At 47.4% G+C, this 12,813-nt stretch overlaps 1 protein-coding gene across 1 annotated transcript in view; it reads left to right on the forward strand.

Annotated features, from left to right (window-relative positions):
• Positions 1–505: 505 nt before the first annotated feature.
• The window catches only part of RSPO3 (R-spondin 3), a 55,292-nt gene continuing 42,984 nt past the window's right edge, over positions 506–12,813 (forward strand). The window contains exon 1 of the mRNA XM_053381849.1: positions 506–1,328. Within this exon, the coding sequence (XP_053237824.1) occupies positions 1,232–1,328 (97 nt within the window). The 5' untranslated portion in view covers positions 506–1,231. The remainder of the gene's footprint in view (positions 1,329–12,813) is intronic.

A 12,813-nucleotide genomic window follows, 5' to 3' on the forward strand; every position in this document is an offset into this window, starting at 1 on the left:
ACTAACTCCCACCCCCACCCCCGATACTGACAGAGAAAAGCGTGTGGCTCCTCGAATGGTGTGGGAAGCGAAGGCGACGGCGAGCGACGCCCCAGCATCAGCAAGAAGCGAGACTTCTGGGCGCGCTCTCGCACCCCCGCGCGCACGCGCGCTTCCCCGCTCCCGTCGCGCGCCGCGTCCCTCCCTCGGCAGCTAGAGCCAAAGCCGCCCGCCAGCGATTGGAAGTTCCTCGCCCAGGCGGCTGCGCGTCCGATTGGAGTTTTGCTTTCCACACTTCGACGCGGGCTTCAAAAATACCCCTGGACTCCCGGAGAGGGAGGAGTAAGTGGGAAGCGCTCTCTCTCTCTCGCTCGCAGGCAGAGTCCGCGAAGGCAGCGGAAAGAAGCTTTGCTCCGACTCCGGCTGTCGCCCAGCTGCGAGGGACGGTCTGAGGGGGCTGCTGCTGCTGCCGTCGTTCGCCCCGCTGCCTTCCGAAGCCCTCGCCCGCTGGGAACGGAGCCGCTTCTCGCGCTCTGAGGCGCCTCACGCCTAGTGTAGCTGAGGCGGCGCTCCTACTACCCACGCCTTCCCTCAGAAAGATGCTGCTGGGCTTCGAGGCGTCTGAGGCGACAGCTCCCAGCCAGGTCCGAGGAGGGCGCGCTCAGCCCTGAAGCCGAGGGAGAGGGAGAAGCGCTGCCACCGGCTCGCCGGCCCCACAACCACCATCACCACCAGCTGCCCGGGCTCCTTCCCCGCGCCTGCCCTTGCCCTTCTCTATGGGGTTCCTCAGCGAAGGTGAGCAGCGCCCAAGAGGAAGGCACACCTGCCCATGGAGTTTCTGACTGGGAGCGCCGACCTGTAGCCGGAGCCGGGTGGGAGCGCCCCGCGCCACGAGCAACCTTTGCCCAACCCTCTTATTGCCCTCTTCCCCCCCCCTCGCAACATGGTACCTGCCCTGACATCGACCAGGCGCCTCGCTCCCGGGTTCCCGCCGTTCTCTTTCGCCGCCCTTCCGAGGAGGCTGCCCGGAGGCCATCGTCGGGGCGACTTGAAAGTGCAATAATTAAGAGCCCGCGCGCCGCCGCCAGTGACATTTGTTGGCTCGCTTGTTTGTAAACAAGAAGACGCTCGGGAGCCCTTGCCTCCCAGGCAGGTATTTCTGCCGCCCTCCCCCCCTCCCTCCCCACTCCGCCGCCTCCTCTTCCTTCCCCTCCGAAAAGGACGAGAGACGGGAACTTCTTACAGGGTTACTATGCAATTGCGACTGGTTTCTTGGGTCTTTATCACTTTGAACTTGATGGAATACGTCGGCAGCCAGCAGAACCCTTCCAGAGTCCGGCGGCAGGGAAGTAAGTGCGCCCTTTTTCCTGGGTCTCTTCTGAAGTAGGACTGGGGCTGGGAAGGGGATGGGGATCACCTGTTGAGGGTCTCTCGCTTCTCTCGTGGTGCCGGGGATGTCCCAGGGGAGTCACGCTGAAGGGGGAAAGGGTATTTTGGTCCGGCAGCAGCAAGTCTGGGCAACCCGACCCTCTGCATATTGACTCGCTTGCAGTCTGGGTGAACGACGCTGTTCCTTAGCCGCGCAGCGCTAAGAAGTAAGTGCCGCTGGTCTCTTCTCCATGAAGCGCCGCTCACAGGGCTGCGGAACTCAAGGAGACTTGTCTCCAAGGAACGTGGATAGGATCGCACTGCGCAGGGGTTTTTTTGTTTTTTTAAAAAACAAAGCTTGCATAGAGGAGCAAAGAAGGATCACGCCCTTCTTGGGAAGCCTTTTTTCCCCAACCAACTTAGAAACACACCACTGATTCACACTATTATAAAGATTGAACTATAGCTATTTTTCCTTATGTATTGTACGATGCATTCCACACACACGTGGTTCAGGATTAAGGAGGCATCTCGGTGTCCCTCCCTCGGTAATGCAGCAAAGGGTCGCGCAGGTTCCTTTGGGTGCCTCGTGATCTTTGCCCGGCGGTTTGAATGGGATCTGCCTCCCACATAAGTGGATAGGGGGCAGGTTGATACTGTCTTGGATGAGTGCTACTACGATGTACCTAATAAAAAAGGAAGAGTAACGTTGGCCCTAAGCATCTTTTCTCTTTCTCCCTGGTGGTTGCTCGGCTTTGTAATTTCTCTGAAATTTGGGGGTGAGAGAAGCATCCGGTGTACGCATCTCTGTAGGTAATTACAACATCATATTTTTACAATCAGAAGGCGGCAGAGAGGGCCAATCTGAAAAATAGAAACACCAAAGAGAATGTTATACATGAAAGAATGGTGACAATGTTCTACTAGCGAGCAGGAGTCGGCTAAAGTTAAGCACGTTGCATGCTTGCCTCGAAAGCTAAGTGCATTTGAGTTAAGTTGGACTTACAGGCCCCATTGATTTCAATAGGCGAGATGAAAGCACCGGACAGGAGCCCAGTTGAAGTTTGTGCTTCGAAAAGTGCCCCTGGATCGTGCCCCTGTTTAATTCACACGGGCATCGTCCTCGGAGGAGTTCGGAGACATCGTCGGAAGTGTGGGTGTTGGAAGCGTGGGGCTGTGGTTGTGTGAGAGTTTCCCACCGAAGGAAGGCCAGAGCGACACTGTTTGAACCTTGGATTCCCGTAGATTGGCCTGGTCAGATAACGCAGGAGACACTGGTGAAGATTGTGGTGAATGGGGCCATTCTTTCCAGATTAGACAACACCTAGGTAGGACTTGCCCGTCAATGAGCCTCAAGGGAGAAGGCAGGGCGAGTGGGTAGAGGGGTTGAATGAGATAAACCCAGATGAGCGGGTGCAAATTTGGTCTCTTCATTTCGTGCAAAGCCTATTAGGAATCTCTTTCCTCCATCGACCTCGATAGGGATCCTCCTCCCCTCCCATATCTCCCCAAAGGCCCTTCCTAGAGAGCTGGGCGAGATGTTTCTGAGCTTCCTTTGGCGCTTTGTACTACTTGGTGAAAGGGGCTGTGTATTTCCCTCTTGCTTGACAGCTCTGCCCTGATAGGAAGAGGCCAACACACACAGCAGCCTGTTTTCATTCCGCCGGCCCCCCCCTCCAAAAGTACACAAGGTTATTTCCTAGGTTTTGCCCAGCCTTCCCTTTCCCCACCTTGGCACAAGTATCCCTTGAAAGCTTCCTTTGTGCATCGGCTTCTCGAAAACAAGGTCTGATTCACCGAAAGTGCCCTGGAAATATCGCTTTCGCGAGGGATCTCTCCGGGCACGCTCGTGTCCGCTTCGCCAGAATGAAAGGCTGACGACGGGACGCCCTCTTGTTGCCCCGGGGCCACGGAGCGGCTCGTTTCCTCCAGAGCTCCCCAGAGCCCATTGAGCCCTGTGAGCTGTTGCGAGATCTGGACGTGGTTTCAGACTTGGCAAGTCGAGTTGGGGAGAGGGTACTGGAAAGCACACCTTTCAGAAAAGGAGGTGCTGAAGGTTCCTGGTTCAAACAGTGCTAAGCTAGATGGACCGATGCTCTGGTTCAGTATAAGGCAGCTTCCTCCGTAGAGGGGGGAACCTTCTTTCTCTCTTTCTCAGGCAATAAGCATCTGACTAAGGACTGATCCGAGAAAGACGTTTCGGCATTTGGTTTTCTACACAGCTGGACTCCAGTAAATAGACTTATCCAGGAGAAGTAAGGAAATCGTTCTGCAAGACCAAACTAGCCCCGATTCCTGCGCTCCTCTCTCATATATGAGGTGGGGCTGTGGGGCGAGCTGTTTCGCAGAGACTTTAGGCTTGCACATCATGGAGCGGTGATCTGCACGCGTGTCGCCGTGGGCCACCACAGATCTAACGCGGAGGACTGGACTTTCGCTTCTCCTCCGACGCGGTGCTTACATAGGAGTCTTTGGCACGCAGATCAGCCCCATTAAGTTCAACTGGGTAGGATAGAATTGCTGCCTCACATAGATGCCCCTCATTGAGTGCAGAGCGATTAAGTGTATGCCAGTGTATGCGAAATGTTCATTCATTTCGTATGTCAGGAAGCGGAGAGCGCGCGAGAGTATCTGATATTACTTACTCGTGGAAAAGGAAAGCAACGCCCTGAGTTTTTCTTCTTCCTCTTCTTGGCATATGAGGATACTGTATGTTGTTGTCTCTTTTAGTTCGAAAGGACTGAGGATAAATTTGTTAGATGGTGAAGGTGGCACGTTGTTTGGGCGTCATCTGCTCAGCCCAAGGTGGTTTGCTTTCTCCAAAGCCCAAGGATCTCGCCCTCCTTCCCCCTTGCCCTGAATCTCCAGAGTTGTGAAAGGCGCGACCCCTGGCGTCCGCTGCAATAAGAGGGAGAGGGAGGGAGGGAGGGAGGGAGCGCTCTTTGCAGGTGCGGGCTGTTTTCATAGGGAGCTTGTCCCAAAGCTACGGAAAATTCAGGGATGCAGGGGTGTGGTGTGGCCGGCCGAGCTGCGAGCGCCAGTGTGTTGGTTTGACCCCCCCACCCACCCACCTGGCTTCGTCCCCTACCGAAGCTTTTCCGTTGACTTCAAAGGCAACTATATCGGGCCTTAAACTTGGATTTGGAGACAATGAAACAAGCTCCCCTGCACGCGCACACACAACCAAAAAACGAGCGCGGGGATCAGATGACGATGACGAGATCAGAAGAACAGATGTTTAAACAGCACGGTAGAGAATAGCTTCTTATCGCTCTTACAAACTAATCAGGCAGTGCAAATCAGGCAGAAGATTTACTTCAAAGGCAGATACACCCCTTACTTGACTACAGACCAGAGAGAGAGAGAGAGAGAGAAATATATTCAAGGAGAACCAACGGGTGCAATTTTAGAAGATGGCTGGGAAGGGGATTGCTACATCTGCCTTCTTTATGCATCTCAATGAATGGTGGGAGCCATATAAAAAGGAGCCTTGGGGCTGTAATAATATGTTGCTCATTACTCATCATGCTGCTGGTATTTTCCAAACTCCCCAGCCTCGTTGTCAATAATTAAACCCATCAATCCCAGCACATGCAAGTCCTGGAGGGGGGTGTCCAGTGCTTCTTCCTCTGCCCACAGAGCATCTGCAGCATGAGAGACAGAATGTTGTGGGGTTATTTGTTGATGGAGGAGAGGCAGGCAGCATGCTGTCTCCAAATGGGACTTAAGTAGAGGGTAAGACGTGAAGGGGACTGGTCCCCCCCCCCAGTTCCCAACTTCAGTCCAGGAACTCGGGAAGCAGGCAAAGAACAACAGGGAATATGAGAAGGGGGAAAGTCCAATAAATTAGGAGGGAATTGTGGGTGGGGTGGGGTGGGTGGTGTCCTGCTGCTTTCTGTTCACCCCTCCCATCCAATCCACCTCACCTGTGAAACGTTATGTTATGTCTGGGATCCAGACAATGAAGATTTTTTTGACATTTTCCTCCTTTGAGCCCCAGAACCTCAGGCTAAACCATAAACTGCTTTTGAAACTCTTTTAAGTTTTAGACTATAAGACTTTGACTTATGACTGAGAAAGCTAAGACAGTTTAACCACAACCAACAGAAGAACGGGGAAACTACTTCAACCACAATGCAATAAAATGGTGCTATGTGATAAAAAAAGAACCCTCTTCTTTAGTGGGCAGCCAGTTCAAAAAGAACCTAAACATAATTGTGTCCTGTATTCATAGGGGCTTGGAATTCTTTGGCTGTGTACACCATACATCTAAAACACATTTTTCCACACCTGCCAAAGAATTCTGAGAACTCTTGTTTACAGCTCACAGAGCTACAGTTCCCAGCATCATTAACAAACTACAGCTCCCATGATTCTTTGGGGTTTGTGCTTTAAATGCGCTCTAAATGCATAGTGTGTACACATGCTATGTATAAACCAAAAATGGTCTTTCAGCATTAAGTTTTTAAAATGTTTTATAAGACAGATAATGGTGAAAATAACATGCTATCAATACAACCAAACAAATATTCTTTACCACATTTCCACATATGAACCAACCTGGACCCTGTGATCATGATCTGAAGCCCTTCTTTGTGTGCCTCCTCCACAAAAGGTCTAGAGGGTGGGCCACATGAGAATGGGCCTGTTCTGTGATGGCTCCCCACTTGTGGAATGCTTTCCCCAGGCAGGCTCACCTGGCGCCTTCATTACAAATGTTTAGGTGCCTCTTCTCCCAGGTCTTTGGATAATTAGACAATCTATTGTCTTTTAAAAGATCTATGGTCTTTTGAAGTTATTGTTTTTGTTTGTTCCTACGTTATGTATTTTTATATTGTAAACCACCCTGTAATCCTTGGATGAAGAGTGACATAGAAAATTAATAAATAATGACAATAATGCTCATTTAATTAATCACAATGAAAAAGGGAAAATATTTGTACTTTTTTACAATACACAGATTTCCTGTGCTGTCAAACTTGCTCATAAATATAAATTGGACTTTTGAAAATTGTACTTTCAGAGAAAGAGAACAAATATTTTCTAATTTTCACTCTTTGGATCTGTCAAAATACTTTGGGGCTAAGCCTAAAGAAATTAGTAGCCTCACTGCATTGTCAATAGAGCTACTCACTCCCTTTTACCTACATCTCCTTCTCCACTGAAGTCAAACATCCATTTCAGTTATATATAACACAGTGAAAAACCATTGAAAAATATCAGCTGTATAGGTTTACATTATGAAGGACTCTGAAGGAGAGTCTGTATATGGAGAAATCACCTGTCTAAAGTTAAGTAAATACCTAGTTTGATGCAGTTAGGGCGCCAGCCAACTTCTCCTGATCCATTTTCTTAACATGTTACATGTATGCTCAAAGTAGATTCTGCCAACAAACAAACAAGCAAAATCTGTAAACTGTTTACAATTACCAAGTAGAAATAGGAGTGCATATATATCATTTGGGAGAGAAGTTGTTTGAAGTTGCGGACCCACTCACAGCGACCCCTTCCCACAGAGCAAGGCCTAAATTAAGGAAGATTAAGAAACTGGACAAAACAACGTTCTGGGCTTTAAAAAGTTCTGGGGTCAGGCGCAACGGGCTTTTATTGGGGGCAGACTAGAGTGAAGCCTGGTCCACTCTGGCCTGCTCTCAAACCATGCCCACCCAGCCTGGCTGGATTGGTCCAAATTCAAACACTGGCTGGTGGGGAAGTCTGCCCACTTAAGCAGCTAGCCAGGGGGAGCCCACAATTGCCAGCTGACTGTCCAGCAGTCACCCACCCCAGGATTGGGTAAGCTGTCATTTCTTTACCCTCCTCTCTCTTTATAGCTATTTGCCCTTAAAATTTGAAGGATGGGGCAGAGGGCTATTTTGGAGAGGAAGGGAAGAAGTCCCATCTGCCTTTCATCCTATGGGTTTCTGCTCATCCCATCTCCTTCACTTCTGCAGTTCTTCCCTCTTCACTTCTCACCTCTCTTCTGCTACAGCCTTCCTTCTGTACAGTACCTATTTTGTTCAGTTGCTACCACAGCCACTTCTGTTTCTAGGCAAGAGGTGAAGTTATTGTAATTGTAACTAACTCCTGTTTACAGTCATACCTTGGGTTACGATCACTGTGGGTTGTGCGTTTTTGGGTTACGGACGCACCAAACCCGGAAGTACCGGAACGGGTTATGGCACTCGCACATGCGCGGAAGTGCTAAATCGTGCTTTGCACATGCGCAGAAGCACCGAATCGCATCGCACACATGTGCAGACGTGGCACTGTGGGTTGTGAATGCAGCGGGTTGTGAACGTGCTTCCCACATGGACCACGTTTGCAACCCAAGGTTCCACTGTATTTTAATCACCATTAACTGGCTATTTGGTATCTTAGTCCTCTGTTATTGTTATTTTGTTTAGGTTTACTTTTATGGCATTTGCATTTGTTTGCTACTTTGGAAAGAGTAAAAAAAAAGGGGAGTTGTTTTTTTTAAAAAAACCTCTTCATATAACTAACTAACTTGCTAAATAATTACCATCTCCTTTCCTAATGCACATGAGAATTGCCTGTGAGAAAAAAGTACACACTCTCAGGATGCTAAACAGTATGTCAGGACATAGTCTTCCTTCCCCAGATGTACGCAGTATGGAGAGATAAGAAAGGTGTGTTCCTCCATCCACATGGCTCCCATGCTAGACCAAGAACTGGTTTCATGTATGGGAGAAATGAAGTGAGGCATCTCTTCAGAGATGGTTTTATGCACTGTTTCCTCCTCCTTCTGCAAGTCAGTTGTCTGACTTTTCTATCACACTCTAGTGCAGCCTCCCTCAATTTGGTGCACTCCTGATGAAGTAGGGCTCTCTTCAACCCCAGCCAGCATCACTGATGGTCCGAGATGGTGGGAGTTGCAATCCAGAAACATCTGGAGAGGACCAGATTGGGGAAATCTGCTTGCTTTTGACAAAGAAGGGAACGACAGGAAGTAGCTATAACAGATGCTTGTGTGTGCTAGGAATATAAGAAAGAACAGAATATTGGGAACTGGCTATTTAATACATGAGTGTGTGCGCGCACACACACATGTATGCTGACCTAGATACAAAGAATGGTGTCACATGGTATGGTTACATTGCTAGCAGATGTGAGCCTGGCTAGTGCCTGGTTTGGAAGCTAGGTGTCCCCATGTCTGCTGCCCAGAGTTCCATGAAGGGCAAATTTGACCTTTGAAAGGACCATTGTGGGTTTTCTTCTGAAGTAAGTTTGCTTCAAGTGCTCCTTAAGGTACAGTGGTCCTAAGCCCTATCATGCTTTAAAGGCCATAATCAGTACTTTGAATTGAGCCAGAAGCCCGGGCATTTGGCTCAAGACTGGCAGTATATTTTCTGAATGCCTGGCGCTGGTCGGCAATCCAGCTGCAGTGTTGTCCACCACCCTAAGCTCAGGAATGATTTATTGAGTCAGCCAAATGTAAAACACATTGCAGTAATATAAGTGAAATGTCAACACATGGATAAAAGTGACAAGGTTGTCTCTGATGAGGAAGGCTCTGACTCCCCAGGCGCAGCTGATGAACAGTACCTCATGCACTTGGGCTTCCCAGAACAAGCCTGTAACTAACAGTAGCTCCAGACTGTGCTTGTTTCTTAAGGGATATGCAATCCCGCCCAGTTCAGACTGAATTCCACTTCCCTATTCTGATAATCTTCAGTTTATTGGCCTTTATCCAATTCACCACCCATCTCAGACACTGGTTCAGGACTTCAGTTACTTCACCTGAATAAGATAAAAATGAGTGGCAGAGTTGGCACTGCACACCAGGCCCCCCAATTTCAGAGAAATATCAAACAGCATGGGGGACAGAATAGTGTCCTGTGATGTACCATGGGACCCCAGGCTGGCCAGTGCTTCTACTGATCACTTTCTTCCTCCCTGTACTGCTCCTCCCATTGCTACCTTACCTGGGCCATCTTTTCATATTAATTGGCAGTGGGCGCAGTAGATCTGCAGGCTGACCACCACCACTTCTGGATGTCTTCTTCCTCTCCATATTGCTCTTCCTGCTGCCACCTTACCCAGACTGACTCTTCGTCCTAAATAGGCAGCGGCAGCAGCAGCAGCAGCAGCACTGGATCCCCAGTCCAACCACTGTTTCTGGTTACCCTTCTCTGACATTTGCAGGAATGAAGGGGAATATGGGGAGGAAGAAGGTAGCTAAAATTCACAAAGTTTCCTGGGAAGAGGGATTGATTGTTATACCACTCTGGGAACCATAATTCTCTGACAGGAACAGGAGTCTCCTAACAATTTTCAACATCCGTAACAAATTTCAGTTGCCAGGATTCTTTGAGGAAAGCTATGAATGTTTAAAATGTTATGATACTGCTTTAAATGTATAGTGCAGATGGGGCCTATGGCTGGTTACAGGATACTGTTTATACTGGTTCCAGTGTGCTCCCACTGCTGGTTTTTCAATCTCTGTTCACATAGTATTATCCAGGGTAGGCAACCTAAGGTCCGTGGGCCAGATGCGGCCCAATCGCCTTCTCAATCCAGCCCGTGGACAGTCCAGGAATCAGCATGTTTTTACATGAGTAGAATGTATCCTTTTATTTAAAATGCATCTCTGGGTTATTTGTGGGGCCTGCCTGGTGTTTTTACATGAGTAGAATGTGTGCTTTTATTTAAAATGCATCTCTGGGTTATTTGTGGGGCATAGGAATTTGTTCATTTCCTCCCCAAAAATATAGTCCGGCCCACCACATGGTCTGAGGGACGATGGAATGGCCCATGGCTGAAGAAGGTTGCTGACCCCTGGTATTATCAATGATCCAGATCTATTTTGCAGTTTTTGTGAAATACTGAGGTTTGATGCATATCCCACAAACCATCTTTGATCCGACTTGGAAACTGTAGCCTTATTCAATTAACAGTGAAGCCCCAGTGTGTATACTTGAGACACTGACCTTTCCTTCTGGGTGTGGTTCTACATGTGTGGTGGCAGTATGGGCATGCATGCGCAGATGAAGATGGTGCCAGCAATATATCTGCTTCTGCTTAAGTTTAAATACTTTCCAACTGTTTTGTAGTGGACTTAAAGCTGTTCTCAAGAACCTGTAATATGAGGCTCTGGTTTCCTAGCTCCAAGTGCCTCTGGGCTTAGCTTTTCACAAGTTTGTTCCAGCAGGAGAGAGGGTGGGTGGAAGGGTGAGGACACCCACCAGGCAGTTTGCATTGGGATATCCCCACTCCATCTCCCCTTGTTGGTGTGGGCAGGCTGTGGGTGATGTGGTAACATGTCAAAGCATAGGAATGCAAATGCAAATTGAAACACAATGGGGGGAAAACACCTCATTGTGTTTTAAGATGGTAATGTGTACTCAGCCTATGCTAAGGATGTGTAGTGTAGGTAGGATTTGGATATGTTTACCTGTCTGGTATTACCCGGTAATGTCAGGCTCTGTTTTATGTTGGAGTTTTTGAACTGAGTCCAAATATAAATCACAAAATAGAAATGACTAGCTGATGTAGAAACACCTGCAGTGCATCCCTGGATCCTCATGCACAAATCCAACTGCAAAAAACATGGCACTTTAATGTATTTTATAGAATTTATGTTATGAGCGCATCCAACAATGCAACAGAATTTACTGAAGGTAACTTTGAGAACATGATATTTGATTCCTATCAGCTCTGTGGGTCAAAGAGAGGGAAACCACCCATGTTCCCTGCTGCAGGTCTCCCACAGACACGCTTAGCAACAGTAAACATTATTCCAGTGCGTCTTCTCCAAAGCTACAAATACCAGCATCTGCAAGTATTTTATTACTTTTACTACATCACCTTCTTGACATTGTCATAACTCACCCATAAACTTTCCTCCTATTCCTAAATAAGTGCTTCGAAAACTAACATACTTAGCTGAACACCAAATCAAGCCTAAAACTACTTCCAACAATTGGCTTCAGTGGGATGAATACAACAAGAGTGCAATCCTGTGCGTGTATATTTGAATGTAAGTCCCATTATGTTAAATAGGGCTTATTCTCAGGTAAGTGTGTTGGAATCCTAGGCAGAGGTTACTTCTTAATAAACATGCACAGAAGTGCAATGTGGAGTATATAAGAAGCAAAGAGCTATACTATTATTTTATAATTAATATTGTATAAGAAGACAGGGAATTATGGTTGCACTACTTAAATGAAATCCACAACTGGAGTAAAAAAAGAGAGTACAATAAAAAAGTACCACTATTATTATTTTACTGTAGTAATGACTTTCAAGTTGCTGCTGAGAGCAGAAAGCCCATAGGTTAAATTACTGTATGAGAATACATGTTAAGAGACTTTGCCTGGAATGAAAAATCTAAATAGGCAACAAAGGTTGGGAAAAGGAAGCACCTCAGGATTATCTTGAAATATTATTGGGCTTACCACTCCTTACGTTCTTCGCCCCAAGGCATTATACATAGGACAGACCATAAACCTTAACAAAAGTAACCTTGAACTGCAAAGATGATGACAACTAGGGATTGTTCAAACAAACATTCAACTCCTCAGTCAGAATTTTTAAAATTTCTTTTCTTCACAACTCTCAAATACCAACCACAAAGTAGTATATTGCATTATTGTCACCACCATCACCACCAGCTTGCCTTGATCCTTAATAGAGCACTAGCAGGGAGTGCCCAGCACTGCTTGGGAATTTAAAGAACTCCCCTTTCAGAATTATGATTTTAAATGGATTGTGTCATTTGTGAGTTTTGGGGTTATGTCTGTATATACAAACAAGCCAGGGTGCGCACAGATGCTACACAGGGCTCCAAACTAACCCAGAGAGCACCTGACCGAGTCCTGAATCATTTTGGTGTGGGGAGTTAAGGTGCATTTAGGGTTAATTTGGTCCACTATCTTCATTCAAAATGGCGCCTGGCACTCAAGCCATTGATGAAGACTGCTGCCTCTACCTTGGGAACTCTTGTGTCAAGTAGAGTGATGATATCTTGAGAGGCATCCAAACTGGTACAGGTGAGGATCAGCAAATTGGGCAACAATATCTTTAGAGGCATCCAAATCAGCAGAGTTTGGAACAGTCAAGCCAAAAGCCAGGTGAAGTCATGCCAAAGTTATGTTTTGATCCACCATCTTGATTAAAAATGGTGCCCAGTGACCCAATGTCAACAAAAACCACCAGAAAACCTTGTGCAGAGTTTGATAGTGGCACAGTTTGGACCCCTTACACAAAAAATCAGGTGAAGTCACATCAAAACCATGCTTTGGTCTGCCATCTTGATTCAAAATGGCACCTGACATCCAAACATCAACAACAACCACTGAGCCCGTCTCAGGAACCCTTGTGTAAAGTTTGGCAATGATATATCAAGAGGTGTCCAAACCCATAGAGAACAAATGGACAACAGACAAACTACTTTTCAAAATATATACAGTGACCTTACTATGTGAGAGTTCAGTTCCGGGCATCCAC

This window comes from Podarcis raffonei, chromosome 3 (genome assembly GCF_027172205.1).
Source record: "Podarcis raffonei isolate rPodRaf1 chromosome 3, rPodRaf1.pri, whole genome shotgun sequence".
Taxonomy (NCBI): domain Eukaryota; kingdom Metazoa; phylum Chordata; class Lepidosauria; order Squamata; family Lacertidae; genus Podarcis; species Podarcis raffonei.